The sequence below is a fragment of the Plectropomus leopardus genome, chromosome 7 (assembly GCF_008729295.1).
Source record: "Plectropomus leopardus isolate mb chromosome 7, YSFRI_Pleo_2.0, whole genome shotgun sequence".
NCBI lineage: Eukaryota > Metazoa > Chordata > Actinopteri > Perciformes > Serranidae > Plectropomus > Plectropomus leopardus.
The window spans coordinates 29,951,376-29,976,698 of record NC_056469.1 but is presented as its reverse complement, the minus strand read 5'-3'; the positions used below and the strand labels follow the sequence as shown (position 1 = coordinate 29,976,698).

Sequence of the window (25,323 nt, the reverse complement as noted above, 5' to 3'; positions counted from 1 at the left end):
TCGGTACATGGTAACAAGGATAAGATGACTAAAAAACTTCATTAAACATAAGTGATATCAGTGAAAAGCAATTCTAAAGAAAAGTGGATTTATTTATTTATTTATTGATCCTTAAGAGTGCTTTCAACAGATTTTAAGTGGTTGTATTGTTGTTGTGTTGTTATTGCATCCTCTTGTAGCATCATGCCAGTTAGGCTTGAGAGACATCAGGGTATTACAGGATGTTCCAGGAAGTGAAGATTTTCAGTACAGTCAGCTTCAAAAACACAGACGCTCCTCTTTCTATAACACTGATTGGGAGATGCTGTATTGAGGTGATGTACTCTATACTGGTGAAACAGGCAGCTAAGCCGGTAAAGATGATGACTGACTGTGAGTGGTTGGGATAACGAAACAGTAGTGGTAAAAAACAGAACAAAAAACTCTGCCCCTGTTTGAAGTATCACACACATATACCACAGTGAATTTTATCTTGAGATGACTTCTTCCCACTTCAAAAGCATTTTCATTAGACACAAAATTTTCTCCGTTCTCTGTTGAGCACTGTGTGTCGGTATCCGCCACAGCATCAGCACAGTCATCGGGTCCTCCAATGAGAAGAGCACTTATTTCCTATCTATTCATTATTTGTGAACCCTAAGTATTAAACTCAGCATGGAGGTGGTAGGCTAATTGCATATTAGAAACAGAATTGTAGGCTAGACAATGACATACATGCTGCCGTCATATACTGTGTACCCCTGTAAAATGTCAGGAAGGTGTGAAAAGATAGATACCGCCCAAGCCCAATGCCAATTATATCGTTTACCGAGGCAGAAAATGATTGCTGCCTTAATAACTTTCTATTGAAATTATAGTACCCTGCTTTTGAGGCGTAATAAACATATTTTTTCATAAAAACTGGACTTCATGAGCTGGTTCACATTACATCTTTTGGTACCTATAGCAACACGCTCACTCCAACTCACGCTGGTGGTTTTTTGATGCAGTGCTATTATCGGTGAGAGCGCGCTCTAACCTCTGTGTTAGTCTGAATGGGGTCTAAGTCTGTTTTGATTCCCCCTGTTATTTTAAATGGTTAACTCGCCACCACTCTCGCATCTCTAAGTCGTAGTGTGTGCGATCAGTAGACCTGAACATCGCATAATTGGCAAACTGCAAGAATGTTTAGCAGACCCTGCAGGGGAGGCTGCTGAATGCCTGACTCTGCAGAGAACGCTCTAGAAAGACTCTGCTGGCTGAGAAAGGCCTTTTGTGCTGAAGTCTGTTCCTCCCCTGCGTGCCTGTGTGTCTCTTACTGTAATAGTGATGGAGAAAGTGAGGGAGGTAGGGAGTGCGTGAAGCGAGAGAGCGATGGAGAGGTGTAAGAAGAGTAAACTCGTGACTCATCAGGCGCAGTGGAAAAGAGTTCACTGAGTCAGAGATGAGGCAGGAACATTGGGTGGTGGATGAGCCATGGGACGGATGGGAATAGATGACTGTAGGTAGATATAAAAAAAAAAAGTCAAGCAAAACTGGATTAGGCGGTTTATAAACTTCAAAGCAGCATAATGACTCTATAGTTTTATGACTGTGCAATTTTGTCATTAAAATGCCCAGAGAACATCGTCATTGTCATTATGGGCTGGTGACATGTATTTAAATCACTATGTTAGTATTTGGGGTCGACAGATTATCAGCCTTGAGGATTACTGGAGCAGATATTTGGCATTTTGCAGATTATCTGTATCTGCATTTTATTTTAATGATTGCTGATAAAATTAATTCATTAAAAAATGCAAAGAAAGTGTCAACATTGGAGTAATTTTTACTTTGTAAAACCTCAGGGAGCTGTTTTTATTTGTTAATTTTTAATTAATTTGACTATGATGGGAACTTGCTGTTTATGATGTTGAGGTTTCAGTTTTGGTTAAACTTTTACTTAAGGCATTTGAACAATTATTTGTGTTGTAGTTTGTTATATTCCAAATTCTAAATATTGACAGAAAGTTTTTTATTTTTTAATTGTAAATGCATACTCGTTCCAAATGCCTGTTATTGGTCTCATTAATTACTAGTAATCGGTATTGATATCAGCCCTGAAAAGCCAATCAATGTTGATCCTTAGTTAGTATGTGAAAAGGCAGCGCAATATATTTTTCACACTAACAAAACTAATACAAGTATTGCGAATGATTCTCCTGTGAAGAAAGAAGAGCAAACTGCAGCTGAGATGTGTGCAACAGGATGTTATGCAGGGTTTGAAATTAACTTTTTTGTCCATTTGATTCCAAAATCTGCCTGCTACCCGATAAAATTACAACTTTTCTTCTGGCTGGTGAGTAAAGAAAATCCAGCAGCTACTGGCATATTTTACCAACATTTGGCTGGTGCGAATTTCCAAATGTGGTAAAAAAATAAAAATTAAATAAAAAAAATTTTAAAAAGGAAGCTGGGGAATGGGACAATATTCTGGGGGGTTTCCTGTGAGTAAAGTTGCATACCTGTTAGAAAAAATAGTAACAAATTTCATCAAGAAAAAAAAAATTGAGATACAAGCCTCCCTCCCTTCACTCCATATTTTTATTTATTTATTTATTTATTTATTTAGTTAGTTAGTTAGTTAGTTAGTTAGTTATCTGCAATGGCCCAAATACACTGTCGTAGATTTGCATATAGTTTTATAGCCCTAACATGAAAGATTAGTTAGCCATGTTTGTTATAAAACAGGTGTTTGATATTGCTGACACACTCTCTAAATTATACTAACCCAGCAAGGTGCTTTTAAAGGACAAACGTTAAAGAAAAGGCTTGTAACTGTCTCAGTGTGGTTCAAAGCACCGCTGAAAAGGTGTACTTGTGCTCCGAATACCTTTCCTGGTAAAATAAAGGCTTTTAGCTTCCTCTTGGCCTGAAAAAGTGCATCTTTTAGCCAGAGCTTTGATTCTTCCTTTTGTCCGCCCGAGCATCGATTGCCCTCTGCATCCTTTGTGTCGACGGCCCATTGATGCTGACTCTCTCTTTTCCTCTCAGCCTTGATAGTGTTTCTGTATTGATTTCAGGGCCCAACTGATGCGGGTCCTTTGGTTCTGCCGCTGAAATTTGAAGAGTAAAATTGTCTAATTGATTTCAGAGGGGCCTTCTTGAGAGAGTACTGTTTCCTCACATCACACGCTGCTCGAACAAACTTTAAAATGAGCATGACATTGAGGTGCATTCACTTAGTTAACCTGTAAGTATTTCTATACTTCTATCAACATCTAAAACCGTTGTTGAAGATGATGAATCTGAATTTTTGCCAGCACAAAAGCAGGCAAATATTTGTTTTGTGCATTTTACGTTCTTGTCATTCTCACTTTTTTTGAGAATTTTTTGTGTTCATCCTTGCGGCATTTTGGCAAGATTGTGTATTTTTGTTTAATCCTGGAATTTCCAGCTCAGCTCCTTCAGTAAGTCTGAAATACACAGCATAGAAACATGCAGTGTATTATTTCTGGTTGTCCTTCTGGGCTTTTGCCTTGGAATTTTTTTGAAATTTTTACTGTTTTCCACCTGATGTAATTTTTTATATAATTGGCATATGAAGACTATACATGCTATTTCCACGAGGTGTCATAATAATTGTTGCTAATCACTGACATCTCAGGTTGTGATCATCAAAAAAAACTCTGCTTTGCATGTAGTATATTGAAAATAATTCAGTTTTGGGGTTTTTTTGGGGGGGGGTGTCATATAAAAACATGACTGCATCATGATCAAAACCTACCAAGGGTTAAAATTCTGAAAATGAATGAATATTTGATATATCTGATTAGGACTGACATTGGCTAAAAATGAAAAATATATAGTATTTTTTTAAAGCTTTATTTTGTCCTTTTCGGGCATGTTGAGAAAATGATGTGTTTGATTGTTTTGACCATTTTAGTTTGTTTTTGCTTTTTGTTTTGTTCTAAGGGTTAATATCAGTATCTGATCTGATTAATCACCAGTAGACTTCAGTCTTGATTTCTTACATGTGGTGAAAGATTTTCTGCTGAGACGCTTCATGAGCTGTTTCTTCTTGTCTGTTTACATTTTCAGCAGGTCATATCTGAAGGCGGTAATCATGCACATTGGCCTAAAGTCCAGATTTTGAAACAGTCATGACTTTAAGTGGTGAATCCAGACAGCTTCTTTAAATTCATAACAGCAAATTTAAAAAAAAAAAAACGGCGTTCAGGAAAGCAGGATACTGAAACCACACAGTCAAGTTTCCAACATGACCGACATCACACGTCTGACAGCAGCTACACGACTTGTTGTCATTTGACTTTTTTTACATCGTAAATCTGAGCTAACACTTCATGGGACCTGTTCTCTTTGTTTGAACAGCTGGGGCCAGATGCATAAATTGTGTGTATACATTAAAACCATGCGTACGCCTTTTCCCAAACCTAAACTGGTATTTATAAAGCAGGAATGTGTGCACCGCACGCATTCATCAGAGCATGTGTACAAACAGTTTTAGATAGATAATATAATGAGAAGGATCTAAAATATAAGTTGAGAGACTGAATATTATGTTTTAGGGGGTTTTGCTAATTTCACTGTTTTAGTTACTTTTCGCAGCTTACATTGTGTCCTGTAAAATGTCGATCAAAGGCGCATTAATAATGTTAATATTAAATAATTTATGAGCGATATGATACATTTCAGCATTATTTTAATTTACATTCATCCCCCCGTTAGTGATTGTTTAATTTCATCACGATGAGCATCTTGTTAAGTTCCACATGAGCGCTATGAATGAATCATTGATCCTTCTGACATTTAATGATAATGGTGATCGAGATTTTACAGCAACATCAGAGTGCTCCAGCGGTGATGTTTTCTGCAGGCCAACCCTGCAGATTCTACTGTCCTATTTTATTGTTGCTTCACGGGGACCTCAGTACTTAGTTTCGTTCCCTCTCATGAACCTCATGTTTTGACGATAAATGACTACAAACCCTCTTGATTGTTAAATCTTTACACCGTGTATTTTATCTGTGTTCTCCTTCCAGGTGTGGCAGGTAGAGCAGCACGAGGTCGAGGTCTGCGCTCCCTCACCCCTTCCCTTGTTGCCCTCACAGAGAGACCAGAGTCCGTGTTTTTTTGTTTTTTTCTGCCCGGACACAACCCGCAACATTGTGAATTCATGATCACATGACCGTGGATATGGACGCAGTCCTGTCCGACTTTGTCCGTTCCACTGGAGCTGAACCAGGATTGGCCAGAGATCTGCTAGAGGGTGAGTCGAAGAGCTTTTCATTATGTTTTTTATGTTTCTTGATAATCACTGATTTTTTTTTTTTTTTTGGAGATGCAGAGACCTCCACGAATAATTCAACTCCTTTTGAAAACCTCCTGAATATCTGTATCTCAAGTTATGAGAGAACACTGTTAGCACACATTAGCCGGGGCTAACATGCCAAACAGCGTAGGAGAAACACTGATTTGTAACTTGAAACAGTTTTTTTCAGTGTTTCTACTGGTTTAGATCAACTGGTCCATTTGTTTTGAAACTCTGTGGATCATTAGGCTCCCGGTAAAAAACCTCCTTAACAATGAACATTGAAGAAATTCTAACCAGGAGAAGTTATAACTGGTTGCAATTTGCAGTCCTCGCCACTATACGCCACTTAATCTCCCAAAATCCTACACAGTTAGAGTTTAAGAGGAAACATGTCAAAATTGGTTATTTCTTCGTTAACTGTTCAATTCAGTAAAACTTTATTTTCATCCTCTGTTTTGGTCAGTGACGGAAGAAGCACTCAGATTCTTAAAGTAAAAATAGAAATACTTTATTGTAAATATACTCCACTACAAATAAAAGTCCTGAATTCAAAATGTTATATGTTATATTAAGTAAAAGTATATTATCGAAAAAATGTACGTATAACTATCAAAAGTAAAAGACTTATTATGTAGAATGACTTCTTACATTTTTATTATTATTTTTTATTAGTATTAGTATTATTATTAATGCATTTAATGGGGTAATACAATTAAATTCTGTTTACATCACTGATAAATACATGAAATTAACATTTTAATGTAGTATTTCATTAACATGGAGCCAATTTGAGAAACTATGTACACTGTTGTGTAGATTAGAAGTATAGTACTGCGTCATATCATGTAAGCATGTTATATGATATATGTAAAAGTCACAAGTAACTGTCAGATAAATGTAGAGAAGTAAAAATAAAATAATTCCCTCTGAAATTAAGTGGAGCCAATATATATAGCTAATATCTTAAAATGGAAATACTTATAAAAGAGTGCTTCAAAATTCTGCTCAAGTGCAGTACTAGAGTAAATGTACTTTGTTATATTCCAACACACTGTATCTCGTGTTTGCTGCTTCCTAGGAAAAAGAGGGGGGGGGGGTGAACTTGACAGCTGGTGATGTTATGAGCAGCAGCCAAATTGACCGCTGTCTCAGTCAGTGCTTCTGGCTTGTAACTGTTAATTAGACATTCATACTCGAACAGAAGGAAGGTATATCAGGAGTCAACAGGGCCCCTGTTGCCTAGCAGCAACACTAGTTGCAGATAAGAATATGGGTTAAAAATGTAATGCAATGCAGTGAGCAGCAGCAGCAGCAAGCCAGAGAGCCGAGACGTGCTTCAAATTCTGATATTTACCCAAGCGGAGGAATGTGCCAGTGGCCTTTGCATAAGATAAGGCAGTTTATGGTTGCATCGACTCGTGGTAAATATTTAAACTCATTAAGGATGTCTCATTTGCCGGACATGGAAACAAGATTCAGGTTGTCACGGTGGACCTGCTGGCTTAGACAGATGTTCCTGTGTCTGTGTCTGTAGGCAAGAACTGGGATTTCACTGCCGCCCTCAGTGACTTTGAGCAGCTACGACAGGTGCATGCTGGGAACCTGACGTATTCGCTCGTAGAGGACAGGACGTATCTGCCGCCAGAAAAGGAGATGGCCAGGGTAGGGCGGCCTGTACTCCACCGCCAAGATGAGGTGGTGCAAGGTGAGGCCAGCAGCAAGTGGGACATTGGTAACTCATACACCAGTTTAGAGGGTTCCCACGGATCCTTAAAAAGTCTTAAAGGCATTTCATTCATTCATCTAAAAAAAGGCCATATTTGGTATTATAAGAAGTATTATATCAATATTTCAAAAGTCTGTAAGGAAGATTTTTTGAATCATTTTCATTGCAAAATGTCAAAACAATTGGAAATAATAATTGGGAAAAATAATCATTTTTTTTGTATTTTATTTTTAAGGATCCATGGGAATATTATATGTATATATATAACAAAATGATTATTTTATTTATTTATTATTTATTTTGTTTTTAATGGGTCCAAAATAAAAGTGTTGTTTTATTTTATGAATATTATACATTTTGGCAAAAATTGTTTCAAACCACAGGTAATTGGTGTTGGTTGATTCTGAGGGGCAAATCAAATCTAACTTGCCTTAAGCTGTAGGAGCCCTGAGTTTAAATTACTGGGCTCTGAAGTGTTAATGAGGACACACACAAGCTGCAGGTCAGGACAGTTATCAGTAATAGCTAATGTAGTTTTGACACCTGTAGACAACAGCTGATTTGCTTTACCTTCCCAAATTTGCCCCGATGCTTTCAGAGTTTCCAAAAAAAATACAAGGAACTATCCATAAAAATACACTCACACACCACCTTCTCTCTGCATGCGCTGCCCCCGTCTTTCAGCAGCTACGGAAAAGCGTCTGTCGAGGGGAATTTCTCACGCCAGTTCAACCATCGTGTCCCTGGCGCGCTCTCACGTCTCAAGCACTGGAGGTAGCAGCAACGAGCCACTTCTGGACACGCCCCTGTGCACTTTCCAACTACCAGACCTCACCGTGTACCGGGACGACTTCCGCAGCTTCATCGAGAGGGACCTCATCGAGCAGTCCATGATGGTGGCCTTGGAGCACGCTGGTGAGAAGCACTACACACACGTTTCGGGATAATGCTTTGCCACATATGTGTTACAAACAGGTGACTTAAGTTTTCCTGTTTACCTGCAGGACGATTGAACTGGTGGACTAAAGTGGTTTCAAACTGTCAGAATCTGCTGCCTCTGGCAACAAGCGGAGACGGAAATTGCCTGTTACACGCCGCCTCGCTCGGTGAGTATCGCAGACCTTTCAAACGAGACCCCAGTACCGTGCAGGTTCACAGTCCATTAGCATTCATTGAGAGAGCGTCATTGTTGGTTTAAGCACTAATTGCATTTTACAATGTTGCAGTGCACATTTACTTAGCCTTTGTGGCCCACTCAGGAGCCCTAACACATAAAATTAATAATGTCCTAACTAATGTGCGGCCATCGTTCAAGCCCTCGTTGTGCTCCCGGGCAGCAGATGTGAAAGTAATATCCACATGCTTAACCTGTGCTTTTTAAAAAAAAATACACTCATAGTTTCAGACAAAAACTGGCTACAAATTCAGCTTTTTATTTATTGGTTTATAGTTAATTTCTGACAGAATTTATATCTTTTAAACATTTCAACACAAAAAATAAATTCAAAAATCCTCAGAAACACCTGCTGCTCTTCATTTTTTCATCATTTTCATGTTTAATTATAGGTTGAAAAAGGGTAGTTATATGCACATCACGTAGGTACAAGGCTATCAGAAACAGCTAACATGAGGAAAAAGGTAATGACTGCACACTTCATGCCACACAAGTTTATTGAAGACAGTGTTTCGATCCTGCTTAGATCTTCATCAGGTCAGATGTTTAAAAAGATGAAACCACACCTGTATTTATACATAATGCACACCAACAGGCTGACGAGCTCTATGGGTTTACTGTTCATTTCTGACAGAATTTGTGTCTTTTAAATGTTTCAACACTAAAACAAATTGAAAAACACTTCAGAAATGCCTGCTGTTCTTTAATATTTTACCATTTTCATGTTCAGTTATACACAAATTTTGTTTTCTCTGCAGGTATGTGGGGTTTTCATGACCGGGACTTGATGCTACGGAAGTCCCTGTACGCGCTGATGGATCACGGGTTGGAGAGAGAGGCACTAAAGCGCAGGTGGAGGTGGCAGCAGACCCAGCAAAACAAAGAGGTCAGTTGTAGAGGCTGCACATTTCTCTCAGACATTTTTGCAACTCTGTGATGACCGAGTGAAGGGAAAGGCGTGGAGAAGCTTCTGAACATCGCACCAGTAAACATAAACAATGAACAAGTAAAGGCCTTAACATGCTTGCCATACCAGTGGCAAGCATGTCTGCTGTAAAACATCTGAAATGTCAAATGCACACAGCTCACTATTGTTAATGAGTTTACTGTGTTGCATGCAATCCCAGTTCTTTCATAACACACTGGGTTTTTTCTTGTATAGAAAAATGCAAGGCGGCTGCCTCTGTCAAATTTTATGCCAACAACAAAACTCTGATGGGTGTCTTCACGGGAAACACATTTTTCTGACAAGCGTCCAACATGGTGGATTTCTATCATTTGTAACTGTAATTGTGGCATTACATCGACACGGTCGTCTGTGTTGTTATCAGAGGAGGTAGAGGAGAGTTTAATAATAAAGATTTACCTTCTAGCTAAAAACCTTGTGTTTGTCTGGACAGCAGCATAGCAGAAGCAACAGTGTTTCCGCTGGTAATGTTTTTCTAACCGTGGCAAAAAATCACTTTTTCACTCCTGTTCTATGTTACTTTGTTCGTGAATGCCTTGTTCAACGCTTCTATTAGTGTCAAAAAATAAGATTTAAAAAAACAAAACAAAAACAACCTTAAAGGCTTTATAAGACTGTGTTTTGGGTTTTTTTTTACAGAACAGTTGTATTGCATCAGAACGTAGAGGTGTAACTTCTAAAGCTACAAAAACTGACCGTCAGCACACAGAAATGTCCTTTTTAGATAACATTAATTTTGGGCCTGTGGCAGCAACACAACGAACGCGTTTCAACCAGAAGTCTTCTTCAGCGTCGTACCTAATAAAGCGTCCAGTGAATGTGTGTGTATCGGAGCTATAGCTGCTGTAACAACAAAACATTTTTAAGTTTGCACTGCAGGTTTGGCAGGATTTAAATATCAAAACCACTTCCGTATAATCCACACCGATGACCTTTTCTCTTTCAGCTTCCTGTTCTTGGAAGGGTAACATTAGTTCACTGCTGCTTTTTACCTCATTGTCATGGCACATTTTATGTCTCTAACAGTTGATAGTCACTTTTTGTTCCTTAGCTCTTTGTGTTTTGTGTTTCACCGTACACTTACACATCTTAAAATTCTTCTTATGCTGGGATAACACCTACTCTGAATTAGGTCTAAAAAAAGTAACTCAAAAAAGTATTTTAAGAACTAAGGTCATTTCCACTTATTGCAGTGTTGACACAATAAAAAGGGGAGTTCTTAAAACTATTTTTAAAAAAATTTCCTCTGTACGGAAACGCGTACTCACTCTCCTCCCCACTAAAGAAAGCATAACAACACACTGAGTGTTTTCCTAAGTGGCTGCAGACAGCGTGCAGACACCCACAGATGAGATGCCAAACGAATGACTGCCTAATGTTCAGCCATTCATCAACAGCTCCCACAGAGGTGTCCTTCAGCAAATAAACTAAAGATGCTGTAGTGGAGCAGCTCAGTGGGCAGCGGTGGAGGACTGGGGCTGAACTGGAACATTTTCTTGTCTAATTGTGCTGAAGGTGAAAAAGAGTGTTGATTCTGAAGGAAAAAACATCAAATAAGAATTTTTTTGTCCATATATTGCGATTTAAACATAATGATGAGGTTTTTGTTGCTGCTGTGTTAACAACATGGGGGTTAATGAAGGCTCTTAAATTTCTTCCCTCAATTGTCAGCATGTAACCTTGTGGTAAGACGCCATAACGTCAGCGCATGCTTTTGTGACATTTGACACTCCCTCTCTAAATGGCAAGTGTGTGTGTGTGTGTGTGTGTGTGTGCGTGTGCGTGTGCGTGTGCGTGTCCTTCCTTTCTCCTCAGTCCGGTCTGGTGTACACGGAGGAGGAGTGGCAGAAAGAGTGGAATGAACTGTTGAAGCTGGCCTCCAGTGAGCCCAGAATACACTACAGCACCAACGGCACCAACGGGTAAGGTCTGGCTCGGACAATGCAGGGACTGTTACCCCAACGCACACTTAGTCACACTCATGTTTTTATTCATGAACAAACAACTGCACTCACAGTCAGAACTGAGTGGCTGGCCCTCGCTTTAGTCAATCTGCTATTTATTGTAACAAGTTTAAGTTCAGTGGGTCATATATACTGACGCTCTACAATACTAACTCTTAGTTTTAATGTTTTATGTTAATGTTTTTATCAGTTCTTACATTAGTTCTGATTTTTGGTGATTTAACATGCCTTCCAAACCAACAGGCATGTTTTCTTTCAAAATCCTCGCCATTTGTTTTCTTTAAAACTGGCAAAAAAAGAGAAAAACTCAGCCAAAATATTTTTTTAAAAAAAATCACCAACATTTTTTTTTAAATAGCCCAGAAATGCCACATTTTTTATTTAAATACTGGCAAAAAATGTTTAAGGAAAAATAAATCCCCAACTTTTTTAAAAAAAGAAAATATCCCAAAAATCTTTAAAGAAGAAAATGGCCAGTATTCTTACAAAAATTAGCAGTAAAATAACTACAGAACGCGACAATTTAAAGTTATAGGGTAAATAATGAATGGTCCGTAAGTTATATTCAAATATTCATTTTTAATCCTAATCTGATTTTTTTTCTGTAATATATATTTTAAAAAAGCTGTCATATAGTGATGAAAAAAAACTGTTAAGGAGTATTGATGGTCATTTCAGAGAATGGGCCTCAGACTCATGAAAAAGTCATGGAAATGTATTTGTAAAAATGTGTATGAACCATGGTTTATTATTGTGGTCCTGCAAAAAAAACCCACAATGTTCTTTTTTTGTTTTTGTTGTTGTTATCAATCATAAGGAATCCATTACAATGCAAGAAAACATTGATTACCTTTTGAAAACAATTGTGTGTTTGTTTACTACAACAGTGTTTTTGTTGTCCTCAGGGCGGAGTCCTCAGATGAACCAGTGTACGAGAGTTTAGAGGAATTTCACGTCTTTGTCTTGGCCCACGTCCTCAGGAGGCCCATAGTGGTGGTGGCCGACACCATGCTGAGGGACTCTGGAGGAGAGGGTAAATACGCCTGGAGCCTCACATTGCTAATGCAGCATGTTCCAGATTTCATCATATTTTTCACAGTTTCATCATTTAAGCCGTTCTCTCTCTATCCGAGACAAATTAGGTCTGTCATACACAGAATTTATACTACACTTGGCAAAAAATCACTTCTTGAAATCTGAAGGAAAAACCTTTTTGACTGAGTTGTCAGTGACTAATGACTTGCCTGAGCTGTCCTAATAAAGTAAACACCACCCAACTGGTATCTCAAACATTGTAAAGCAAACAATATGAGCTCCTGCCAAATATTGTGCGACCTATTTCTGTCACACAGAGCAAATGTGCATGCATGCATATCTTTTTCTTTACACAAAGCAGGTGGCAGCACTCCTGCGAAGCCTTAATAGTTTGATAATTGCAGCAAGTTCTTACTTTGCTTTGCACTGTTTTGACACAAGTGCTGATTTTCTACAGTAATATCTGATGTTACAACGGTCTTGTTATGGAAGACATGCAACACAAATTAGCTGAAAAGTGGAGGTTGGTAAAAATGAAATTCCAGTGAAATAAATGTCTCAAAAATTTTCTCAGACACAGGGTGAATATAGATGTTCCAGCACAGACAGAATAAGGAAAATAAAGCATTTAAACACAAGTATGAACCTGAAAATGAGCTCTTTTTAAATACCAGTTTAATTTATTGGTAGAGTCAATAGCTCGTCTCTATTTTCGGCTCAGATCCTCCCGGTGTGCTTTATCTCCGGGACACTGAGCAGAGGTCGTCCTTTTCGGATGTTAAATGTCCTTGTTACTCTCCCTTAGCCTTTGCACCCATCCCCTTCGGAGGCATCTACCTACCACTGGAAGTGCCAGCTGCCAAGTGCCATCGCTCGCCCCTGGTCCTGGCGTACGACCAGGCGCACTTCTCCGCCCTAGTCTCCATGGAGCAGAGAGACAGCTCCAAAGAGCAAGGTAAAGCTCTGCATCATTTATTTTTAATATCATCTGAGTATCGATTTTTGTTTTAGCAGCCTCCTATTAAGCAGTTGACATTTTAAATAATCAATCATGGGTGTAACGCTGTTTGATAAATTCCTCTGGAGAAGAGTTGGTGAGAATAAAAGCCCTTAAATAACTCTCATATATTAATGTGCAATGTTTACAACCAGTTTTCTGACAGCACCGGGACCCACTTAACTGCTCGCTGCTTTTGTGTGATGGGTCTGTCTTTTTTTAATACTGACCTTAGTGGTTTATTTAAGAGTAGGTGACTAACGACCGCTGGGCTTTTGAGTATATCCAGTGATCTCTCCAGCTGGACACCAAGCAACCAAATGACCACCTGCGTTAAAGTTGAAGGATATGTTGATGAAAGTTGGACCAAGAGAGTCAAAGATTTGTGGTTAAAAACAATCTTTTTTATGATGTAATTTACTCCATATTAAAGGAAAATTTCAACTGAAAAATTACCATTTGTTTATTAGTAACTCAACAGGTGTCACATTGAAATCATGAGGAAAACATGGTGAACGAAGAAGTAAATAATATATAAATGGTCATTTTCAGGTGAAGTGTTCTTGTAAATGCTGTTTCTTATGTTTTTTTTCCTCTTTACAAGATGGAATTTTGGAGAAACACTGAAGTTTGTGCAGAAATTACAAGTTCATCCTTCAAATTCGAGACATTGGCCAGACATGGAATTGTTTCCTGGCCTAAAAATATCAAACAGGGCCGTCCAAAAACAATATTGGTCAGACGCAGCGGACTAAAAGTTAAAATAGAAAGTGAAACAATTGATTGCACTCAGAAATATTTCTGTCTGCAGACAATCGAGAGTGCTGGATTGTAACGTTTCTTTTTTCTAAGAATTTTTTCCCCCATCTCTACCAGCAGTTGTGATCCCTCTCACTGACTCGGAGCACAAAATGCTGCCTCTGCACTTTGCTGTGGATCCTGGGAAAGATTGGGAGTGGGGCAAGGATGACACAGACAACGTGATGCTGGCGAGGTATGGTCTCCTTCTAAAAACAGCTCTTACATATTTACACCCTGCTCTGTTTGTCAGGCCAGATGTATTCACGAGGTTTCTTTCACAAATGAATTTGTCAGCGTTGCTATTAAAGGTCACAGATGATACAGATAACAGCGAAAGTGGAGCATGTTTACGTGCATGTGTACTCCCTTATCGACAGCTGTCCCCGTAGGACCGAGAGTCAGTGTGTAGGGATTGACCCCTGACTCCAGATTAGCGACACTCAGTGCCACTGACAATAAGATTAGCTTTAAATACCTTCTATGAATGGACCAGGGAAGCAGCGCCAAAATAGCAGCTCAGTAAAAATAACCCTCCACCTCATTAACGTCAGTTTGTGACAGTGTGGATTCTTATTCAGATGAAAAGGTGGACAGACACCTATTACTGTATATCCAGCAACCTTAACTACATAATGTAATTATTATTATTGGGGTTTTTTTGCTTCTCAACTTAATTTCTACCCTTTTTTTATTTTATTGTTTTTATTTATTTAATAACCTCCTTTGTTTTCTTTTCCCCCATTTGTTCATTCTATTTTTATTTATTTATTTATCTTCCCTTTTTACATGATTGAAAGGTCTTAATGTTCATTTGAAAGTGTATCTTGTTTTTGTTTTGTTAGAAACATACAAAAAGAGAATTACAAAAAAAGAAAAGGTGAACAGAGATAATGTTACACAAGTGGCTGTTGATGCACAGAGGCATACAAAAGCGCGGCGGTATTTCTAGTTCGGATCTGTTTTCTGTGGTTCCACGTTTACCTGACATTTTAAATATCAACTTCCTTAACAACGTAGATCTCCTCTCACTGAGCTTTGTTTCTCTCTTTCTGTCTTCCTTTCAGTGTTGCTCTCTCTTTGGAGGCGAAGCTCCAGATGTTACACAGCTACATGACGGTCACCTGGCTGCCCCTGCCCTGTGAGGTAAAGATGAAAGTCCACACGTCCATCCTGACTCATGTTTGCTCCCCTACAGCAGGGAGGTTTACAAAGGGAGCTCAGACAAAAGGATTCATCATAACTTTTATTGGTCATCCTGGTTTTACAGAAACTGCCCTTTGCAATGGCAGGCAAGATAAATCAGGGATAAAAGGAACAGTGAATTATGTTGTAACGCAGTAGTTCACAACTGGTGAGTCATGGTGCAAAAGTGAATTGGTGGTCCAAGGTAGTCCTAAATAGTTTGTGAAAAACGCACTTTCTTTTGAAGTAAAGGGAATTTGCAGAAAAGAGCTTTTATTTTGTAGTGCAGTTTTTGGCCATAATAAATGGTGTGATTTTTTTGGAAGGCATGTTTTCATTAAAAATCACCAAAAATGAAAAATAAAAAAATTGAAAGAGAAAAAAATTGCAAATAATTTTAGAGAAAAGGAAAATTGCCAAAATAAAAACAAATAATTAAAAGCACTTTTTTTTTTAAAACAATAATTGCTAACAAAATTGCCAAAAGTTTTTAAAAGTCACCAATACTTCTAAAGGATAAAGAAAATCATCAAATAAAAATTATTTTCTTATTTTAAAGAGAACATACCTGTGGTTTTGGAATGCATGTTCTCTCTTAACATTTTTGGGTGATTTTTTTTCCCCCTACAGAGGTCGAAGCTAAGCCCCCAATGTCCTCAAATTCTAGAAACGCACCTGGTTTGAACTAATTGCACTTTGTTCTTGCAATATGTTTTATATAATTCTTTTTTAAGCTCATGTGTTATTTACATTTTGTCAAATTAAATCGAATATTTGGTAAATTCTCTTTTGTGCGGTCCTTGAACTAATGAGAAATCAGGACCTTGTGGCTGGGTCAGTTAGGAACCACTGTATTAACTAACCATGAAAGCTGGTTGAGGGGAAGACCAGTATTTTACCAACCAAAACCCCAACTGTGTAACAAAATGTTATTATCAGACAGATGCCAAGGCTGTTGGTATGGTTAGTGTTAATTTCCCACACTCATTACAAACAAGGGCAATATTTTTTCCTTTTCCCTCGGACCAGCTGTCCCCTGACTGCTGTACAAAGCGTATGTGAAAACATATTACAGTGGGCCATTCAGGTCATAAAGTCACGCCATGCAAACACTGCGACAAAGCTCCTCTTGTGTGCCACATGCTAACAGCAAGGAGCTTGGGAGGACAAGTTTCACGACAGTTTCATGGTTGAGCTGCAGGGACTGGTGGCCATGCAGAAAACCGTGTAATAGAACGCAGTTTTGAGGGTCGTTTGGTTTAGAGATGCGACCATATGATTGCTGTGTGATGGTCATTATTGCTGAAAGATGGGACTTTCTCTAAGTTCTTCTTCTTTGAGATAGTGCGTCATCATGTAGGTCATGCCTTTTCTAAATGTAGCATTGTTTATTTTAGAGCTTCCTTATAATGTCTGTAGATAAGGTATTTGGAAACTGAGTTGTGTTGACTCATTTGTGGTTAAAAAAAAACACCTCAATGAATCACTCTTTTTACATCCTGTTTCCTTCCACACCTGAGGCTCATGTGCCTGTGCTGCTTGAGTTTAACCAGAACTTTTCTTTTTCCCATTTCTTATGAAAGCCTTATGAAAATTTGGCACAAACATCTACTTGGATAAATTGATTGGATTTTGGTGGTAATAGGTTAAAAGACAAGGTCGCAAGTGATCTTTTCTGTCTCAATCTTGTAAACGCAATATCTCAAGAAGGCTTGAGGGATTTTTTAACTTTTATCTTTTTAACTAAATTTTTTTTTTTTTTCAAAATTGCCACATGAATCTATGCGATAAACTGACAAGATTTTGATTGTCAAAGGTCAGGTAACTGTGATTCTCCAACCTGTTCTCGTTAGCATGTTATCTCAAGAACACCTCAAGGAAATTACAACAAATTTGGCACAAACGCCCACTTTGAGTCACAGATGAACTGAGTAGAATTTGGTGGTCAAAGTTCAAGGTCAAGGTTGTCCATTGCATTCTGGTGAATGCTATTTCTCAAGAACATTGCGAGGGAATTTCTTTCAATTTGGCACAAACGTTCACTTGGACCTTAATGATAAACTGATGAGACTTTGATTGTTAAAGGTCACTGTGACTTCACATCTGTCTCATTGTAGTTATCGTGTTATTTAAAGAACACCTTAAGGGAATTTTTTACAAATTTACATGACATCCCAACAATGCGTTGAGGGAAATTTCACATATTTGGTGCACACGTCCATTTGGACTTAAGAACAAACTTGGACTTAAGAATGTTTTATAGGTTTATACAATAGGTTTTTGGAGGCATACAACTGAGTTGGAAATTTCGATTTTGTTTTCTGTTCCGTGGTGACTTGTTCAGCAGATTAGGGCCTGATGTACTATTTCTACAGTATTTTTCCACCACTTTGTGTTTCTGTTTTGTTTCCTTGCAGCAAGCCCCTCTGGCCCAGCCCGAGTCGCCCACAGCATCGGCTGGAGAGGATGCACGAACGCCTCCAGACTCAGGAGAGTCAGACAAGGAGTCAGTCAGCAGCAGCTCCAACGGCAACGGAGACACAACCACAGGATCAACGGTCAATGGAGGAGGGTCCTTGGCTAAGAACAGCTCCTCTTCCTCATCTAGTTCCTCCAGCAGTGGATCGGCGGGGGCTGGGACGGGAACAGCGGGGAAGGACAAAAGCAAGAAGGAGAAAGACAAGGATAAAGACAAGAAGAGGGCAGACTCTGTGGCCAATAAGCTTGGAAGTTTTGGCAAGACTCTGGGCAGCAAGCTAAAGAAGAACGTGGGCGGATTGATGACGGGAAAGAACGCTGGTGCTGGAGGTGCCAAGCAGGAGGGCATGGAAAAGAAGAAGGGCTCGTTTAGGGGGAGGAAGGGCAGCAAGGATAGCTCTCCTTCAGCCCACGCCTCAGAGGACTCTGGGAAAGGCTCCCCCTCCTCAGGTAGCGAGCGTCTCAACGGAACAGGGAGCAGCATGAGCAGCAGCGGCGGGAGCAGCACTGAGAGCGAGAACTACAAGTATAGCGCTGATGTCAAGGTCAGCCTGGGCATCCTGCGAGCCGCCATGCAGGGTGAGAGGAAGTTCATCTTTTCCAGCCTTCTCACTACCAGCAACCGGCAACCTTTCCAGGAGGAGATGATCCAGCGCTACCTTGCCGATGCAGAGGAGCGCTTCCGGGCCGAGCAAGAACAACAGCGCCGTGATGCAGAAAGGAAGGGCGTCACCAATGGCGTCCACCCACAGAAGAAGGAGGTAGTTGGCGGCACGGAGCTAACATATCGGCCCTATGAGGCCAAAGAAGAGCTGTCGGAGAACCCGTCACCTTCCTTTAACCAAGTCAAGCCCTCTCCTTTGAGCCCCTCTATGTACTCTGGTGTTGTGCCCATCCCTCGGCCCTCCTTCATAGACCAGCCTCCTGCTGCGGCGCCCCTCACCCAGCATCTTCACATGCACGGATACATGGATACTCGGCGCCAGCTAGCTGGTGGCTCCCCGGCAGCCTCCTACCCCGGCCTCCCCTCGTACGCCACTCTTCCCCGGCACTGCCCCACAACGCAGCCTCCCTCCCATCCCCAGTACAATAACTCACAAGGCCCCGCCTCCCTGAGTCCCTCTCGCCTTGCGCCCTCATACCCCCCTGAATTCGACCCACCGGACTACCCCGGATCTGAACCCGCTGGTGGGAGTTACACCAACGGCTTCAGGGATGTGCGCTCCAACTTAGACTCACGGAGCGGGCAACCCCCAGTCAGGCACTACTCACTGGGCAGCGCCGGTGGTTTGGCCAGCCTGCAGTCCAGCCGCTGTCGGACACCCAGCTGCACCTACTACGGACACCCCGAGACGGGCAACTACTGCTCCTACTGCTACCGGGAAGAGCTGAAGAAGAGAGAACCAGAACCGGCCATCCACAGGTTCTGAACGGACCTTTGCTTTGGCTTGAATTTGATGAGTGGCCTTTTTCAATTAAAAATAAATAATAATGGCTGGGGCGGATCAGCCTCTGAATGGACAAGAGAAAGGCACAACCAGCTCCCTCCCTTTTTTGTCACTTCCTGTTGGAATAGACGACCTCAGAAAGTGGCAGAGAGTCGACTCCAGAATAAACAGGGTGGTTTCTGGCTGCTGGGGGTCACATGCTAGACCATAGAATAAACTAACTGCACTTCTGTTACATTTTGCTGTGGCTCTTATGCAGGCGTTGTGTATGAGTGTATGAGAGTGTGTGTGTGAGTGTGAGTGTGTGTGTGTGTGTGTGTGTGTGTGTGTGCATGCATGGGTGTGTGTGTGTGTGTGTGTGTGTGTGTGTGTGTGTGTGAGCTGCAGGCTCTCCTCCTTTATCAGTTTAACGCCTTGCTACTGTCTCCTCCCAGTGGAGAGAATGTATATGGCAGGCGCCATACACAACACTCATCAACACACACATACACAGAACATGCACACATTCACACTAAGTCAGACTCACACTGCTACACACACACACACACAGAGATGCAAGCACAAACAAACTCCATTTGTGGTATGTGATGATGTTTGGATTGGTTAATTAAGGGATGTTTGAGCATTTTGAAGTCATATTCGGTTCGGGTGATTTCAGTGTTATTCCGATTTTTACACTACTGTTACTAGATGCTTGCGTCACATGTACCTCGGGAAAGAACAGAAGTCATCCTTGTCGGTCACCGTTTGCATAATGCAAATTTAAACTTCCGTGCAATGCTTATAAATGAGCGTTCTGCGGGCTGCTGTGGTGCTAACGCCCCAGAACACGTTAATGTCCATGCATTTAAGGAAATTGCTGTGCACTGTTATCCGTCTGGCAAAAAAAATATATGTCACGCAATTCATATATCTAGAAATTGAATTATAAAGATGTCAACCTATTGGAGGTTTAATGCAGTTGGCCACATTGTTGAACAAAGACAATAAGATAGTGTTTCCCAGAGCCTGATCCAGAGTATTTCATATGTTTGTTGCAGTGTTCTTGGTTGGGTCTTCCTCTTTATGTAACAATAGTTGGTGTTGAGGAATTGGATTATTGTGGCCAAAACAGGCATGCAATACTACACACTACAAAGTGAAAATGTTACATCCAGCACAACAGATTCTGGAGACACCCGTCACGTGCGTAACATGCTGAAAAGTTAAATGAAATGTTACTAAACGCAATTTTGGATTTCAGAAAAGTGAAGCATAATAACTGATTTGTCAATAAGTAAGAGACACACTTTTTTCATGACCGTTGTCTCCAATTTCTGTTTGCATGCTGCAAAGGAATGCATGCACTTTTGTTGGATGTTGATACACAATGACATTCACATTGTACTGACAGATTCTGGTTATGATTCTAAAAACTCTGTTTTGAAATGACAAACTCTCCGGTGGTTAAGAAATGTGAAACATGTTACATTTAATCTCATGATCACACAACGAAAGGTCATACAGCACATTCATGTGGTCCTCACAGGACATCTTAACTTTTTGAAACTTGAGCACATTTGTTTGATTTCTTTCGAAATTATGGGAAGAAGACAGTGAAAAGCTAAAGGAGAAATGACCCAAAAAATAGCAAAAAATAGAAACAAACACAGAAGTTATATGAAGAAATGCTTTATTATTATTAATAATAATAATGACTATATAATTATAATGTTTAGAAATATCGGGGCGGGGAGTGGGGGGGGGGGGGGGGGATGTTTTTCCTTGTTAGAAAATATAAATTCACTTTTTCCTCACAATGCAGACCATTTCTTGCCAAGATGTTCATTGACTTTTTCCCATATTTTCTAAAAAAAAAAAAAAAAAAAAAAAAAACAAAGCAATGCTCAGAGTTTGAAGGTATTAATACTCGTGAAACCATCTGAACACAAGAAAAGTGATGTCGATCCAGGTTTTAAAGGGTTAATGCTTATTAGTTGGAAAACTCTCAAGTTCTACTGAAGCAGATTCTTAATTTCTGGCGTTCGTCCCTCTAAAATCCAGTCGCGTAATCTCCTTTTGCACAAATTCAAGCACTTTTCCTGATGTCCGTAAATCCAAAACTTTTTACTGTTTTTCGAAGTGGCCTGACTGTTGTCCTTTGTTCATCAGACACTGCCACCTCCGTTCACGGGAAATCAGGAGCACAGGCCAGAGAGGGTTTCTCTAAAGGATTCAGTTACTGTAGAGTTAAAGCATTTTGGTGCCGGCGTCACCATCTAACTCAGTTTCCTAGTTGCCTTTTTCAACATTTGTCCCCGTGAAGTCACGATCCTGTTTGTGCGACATCAAGTGTCCGCTGCTTGCGTAATTGCCTGCAGTTTCTGCTACTACTGCCCCAAAATGTAACAAATTATAATTATTTTTAAACTGTCTTGAAGTTAATGTCATTATCTTATCAGTTTGGCGTATCAACAAGTTGATACCGGCTGATGTTCTGTTCTTTTGAGTCTTCCTTATGATAATTTCAAATATACAGCTGAAAATGACTACTAAAATACTAGAAATTTGTGATTATTTTCCTCATAATAAGCCATGGTGAGGACTTTATTTAAGGTGGTGTGACTCTCCTTGCCCTACTGGAGTTGATTTGAATCTCTTTTTGGCATTACGTCTAGAAAAGCACAATTTAGTATGCAATTCACTGCCTTGCCCAGTTGAGGGCACTCTTGTTTTGTTTTTCTTTTTAACTTGGTGTTTGGACCCTCAAGATAAACACTCAAACAAATACAAATAACCAAAATGCTCGGGAATCATTTTCAGCAGTGCTAATTCAACACTATGTAACACTATATTAGAATATTTTCTAAGCTGGTCAAGGAAGAAGGGAGTTTATTTCCTGTGCGTTTAAAGTAACACTAGAATCTAAACAACCATAAAACACTTAAATCATGCTATTTTCCCAAAAACAACATGTGCATTTGCTGTGTTTATGTGTGTTGACATGTGTCCATGCACTAGCATTTGAATTCAGACGAGACCCTTACTGTGGGAAGCCTGTTTTAAAAATGTGTGTGTGCATACTCTGTTTCCCTCCCTCCAAAGTAATAACTAGACAAACCTTTTTTTTTTTTTTTTTTTTTTGCGATGATATGGATGCCTCAGAAACATGTAAGACATCAGACCTTACAGGCTTCACTTTTTGTATTTAAGGAAAAAAACAAAAACAATGAGAGGTTGTATAAATATGTTCTGAGTTATTTTTGTAAGCCCAAAGTTTTACAGTGTTTTTAAAAGGGTAAGAATGTATATTGTTGGATAGTGAAGGTATGGATGATAAGCTTGTAAGAGCCTGGATAACCAGAAAGTGACATTTTGGCTTTCGAAGGCGACTCCCAGACGGGCCTCTTGATCCCGGAGGCTCTCTCATTGCAAACTAATTTCCTCAATGCTGACCTAACAAAACACCATTTGAGAATATATATTTATAGTGAGATTTTTTAATAGGTTTCCTTGTGGAAAGTTTAGTTGCGACATTTTAGGATGTTCTTTCTCACATGGCTAATTGTCTAGCAGTCTGGCTTTTATTTGTTTGTTGCTTTATTTTTTGATTTGTACATTTTGTTTACTCGTTTTTTTTTTCTACAGCCACCAAGCCGTGCTATGCTAAAACATGACAGCAGCGTTCTTGTTGACCCAGCTCGTTTCCTCCAAACCAGAAGAGAAATGGCTCAGAATTAGTTTTGCGACACAGCTGATCCGATATATTTTTATATATTGTACAACACTGTATTTTCTGTGTGAGCAGAATATTCATCATCAGTGACATTAACATGGAATACTTCGAGTTGCATGGGACTGGAACTGTTGCATGTAAATGGCGATCCATTTTACCAAATTTGTGCATTATTTTAACTTGATTTCAGTTGTCCTGGTATTTTGATCTGTTTTTTTATTTCTTATTGTTTTAATGTTTTTCTTTCTTTTTTGAGAGGAGGGCCCTAAGGCTGTGTGACAGTGCAATCTGGATAGAAAGAACATCAGATTTTATGTTAGGTTATTATTATTATTATAATTATTAATTTTTTTTGCACCGTTTGAATAAATTCTCATTGTATTTCAAGAATGCCATGTCTTCTCCCTTTTCTGTGTTCGATATGAAAAAAATATTTTGTTATCTACAGATAGGGGGTTCGTAAAAGCTACAACCTCAGTGTTACCATTGGGATTATTTCTATAAAAATATAATTTACTCATTTAAATTTAACCTATACAGAAAGTCTCAGCGCTTGACTAGCACAGCTTGGAATCAGAATTTAGATGACAGAAAATGAATCAATAATTATCTGAAATTGTGTTAATATTTGACTATTTCAGCAATTTTCAAGCTACATTGTAAGAAGCATCTACCAATGACTTAGTAACTCAAAATAATGGCTTTAATATTGCAAAATAGTAATAATAATAATAGGTCAAATATGAGGTCAACATTTTGAAAAAGCTCATTTTGAGACACTAACTCAACAACAGTGGTGACTGTGCAGGCCAATTTATGCAAACATAATAAACAAAATATCCTGGAAATCATTTTACTGAGAAGTTTTCTCAAAATAATGAAGTAACTCAGATATTCATATCTCAAAATAATGATCACTTCAAAAAAAAATTAGTATCTTGAAATAATGATGCTAATTTTCAAAATAATGTATCTCAAAATAGTGAGTTAGTGTATTGAAATAATGACCCTGTATCTTGTAATAATGACAGTGTATCCCAATAATGACTAGAAGTATTGTAAAATAATTAATTAGTTTCTTCAAATAATGACTTGGTATTTTGAAATAAATATTGCAAAATGACTTAATTTGAAATATTAACACTTTGAGAATAAGTGTCATTATTTTGATATGTATTTTTTGATAAGTGTCATTATTTTGATATATATGATTTTAAATAAGGTCCATGTTATAATCATTAAAGTGGAGCTGCAGCGACATTTCTGTGAAATAAAAACAAACTAAAGAGATAAACAAAAAGCTCATTTACATATTTTATTGTAAATGCTTATTTGTTATCTGTGCCATTCTGTATAACCTTGTTGCATTATACATTGTTGAATAACTCCAGCTCAGATGATGCAAGGTCCTGTGTCTGGGACTGTTTTATGTATTAGAGAAATCGGAGACCCTTATGTAATATTGAACAGTTTCCCATGTGGTAAAAAATCCAGACCTCTCTCTATTATAGTTCACAAGGACACCGTCTCCCCACCTGTTCAGCAGCACACACTGTCGCTCAGGGTTACTCAAACTTTCCCCCTTCCCTCTGGACAGGAATTTCTTCTGAATTGGCCTCCTGTATTTGTCTGGAAGAGAGTTACCGGTGGTTTCTTTCCACGAGTTTGGATGAGAGAGGAGAGGAGCCAGTCCCCACACAGACCTGCGAAAGGACCAGAAAAAAGGTACTGCCAAGCAAAAAGAGGCTGTAGATGGTGAATTAAAAGGATAATTTTGTTGTTTTTAGGGGGTGTTTTGAAGGCTCGAGACACCAGAAGGTCAAGAGTTGAATGGTTTTATGGATGTCGGCTTACTGGTTCAGCTACTGCTTCAATTTAAACCCTCAACCACAAGTTGCCTGAATACAAAGCCAGAGCTCTCACTATGAAAACTATCAAACTCGACTCTCATTTGTGCAGAGCAAACGTTGTTTCACTGAATGTCACTGGAGAAAAACATCAAATTTATATGAGAACCACAAGAGACACATTTATGACAAGCGATGTTAAAACAAATAAATAAACCTTCTAATAACTTGAAATAAACAGATTGATGTGACTTTTCAGTCCTCTGAATACAATGCTGCAAAAAACCCCTACATTTACCATATTTAGAGTACAATACAGTATTGAAGTACTTTTCTAATATTTTGCATATTATTATATATTAAACTACTCAAGTTTGAATATAGCGGGTAAAATTACCTGGACCAGCAGAAGCCGTAAAATGCTACTTTACAAATGAATATATATTACTACTTATAATCCAATAATATAATGTAACATTGTCAGCTCTTGAGACAACCTGGGGAATTTCATCTATCTATCTATCTATCTATCTATCTATCTGTCTATCTATCTATCTATCTATCTATCTATCTGTCTATAAATAATGAACAGTCCCTTACAGAACGTAAAAGCACATATAGAAAAACACATTTGAAACCTGAGCAAATTGGTTTGATTTCTTTTAAAAATGTGGAAAATGCAACTTGCAAACATAA

The 25,323-nt window shown here is 39.0% G+C and overlaps 1 protein-coding gene across 4 annotated transcripts in view; it reads left to right on the top strand.

Annotated features, from left to right (window-relative positions):
- Positions 1-20,720, top strand: part of otud7b (OTU deubiquitinase 7B) — a 43,984-nt gene extending 23,264 nt beyond the window's left edge. Inside the window, exons 2-12 of one of the 4 annotated variants that reach the window (XM_042490362.1) lie at positions 5,022-5,248; positions 6,828-6,998; positions 7,707-7,934; positions 8,024-8,125; positions 8,952-9,079; positions 10,976-11,082; positions 12,030-12,157; positions 12,965-13,114; positions 14,036-14,150; positions 15,022-15,100; positions 17,557-20,720. In XM_042490362.1, coding sequence (XP_042346296.1) covers positions 5,164-5,248; positions 6,828-6,998; positions 7,707-7,934; positions 8,024-8,125; positions 8,952-9,079; positions 10,976-11,082; positions 12,030-12,157; positions 12,965-13,114; positions 14,036-14,150; positions 15,022-15,100; positions 17,557-19,047 — 2,784 coding nt within the window. In that variant the 5' untranslated portion in view covers positions 5,022-5,163 and the 3' untranslated portion in view covers positions 19,048-20,720. Of the gene's footprint in view, positions 1-5,021; positions 5,249-6,827; positions 6,999-7,703; positions 7,935-8,023; positions 8,126-8,951; positions 9,080-10,975; positions 11,083-12,029; positions 12,158-12,964; positions 13,115-14,032; positions 14,151-15,021; positions 15,101-17,556 lie in introns of all 4 variants that reach the window. The other 3 variants (XM_042490361.1, XM_042490360.1, XM_042490359.1) reach the window with 3 other exon arrangements.
- The last annotated feature ends 4,603 nt before the right edge of the window (positions 20,721-25,323 follow it).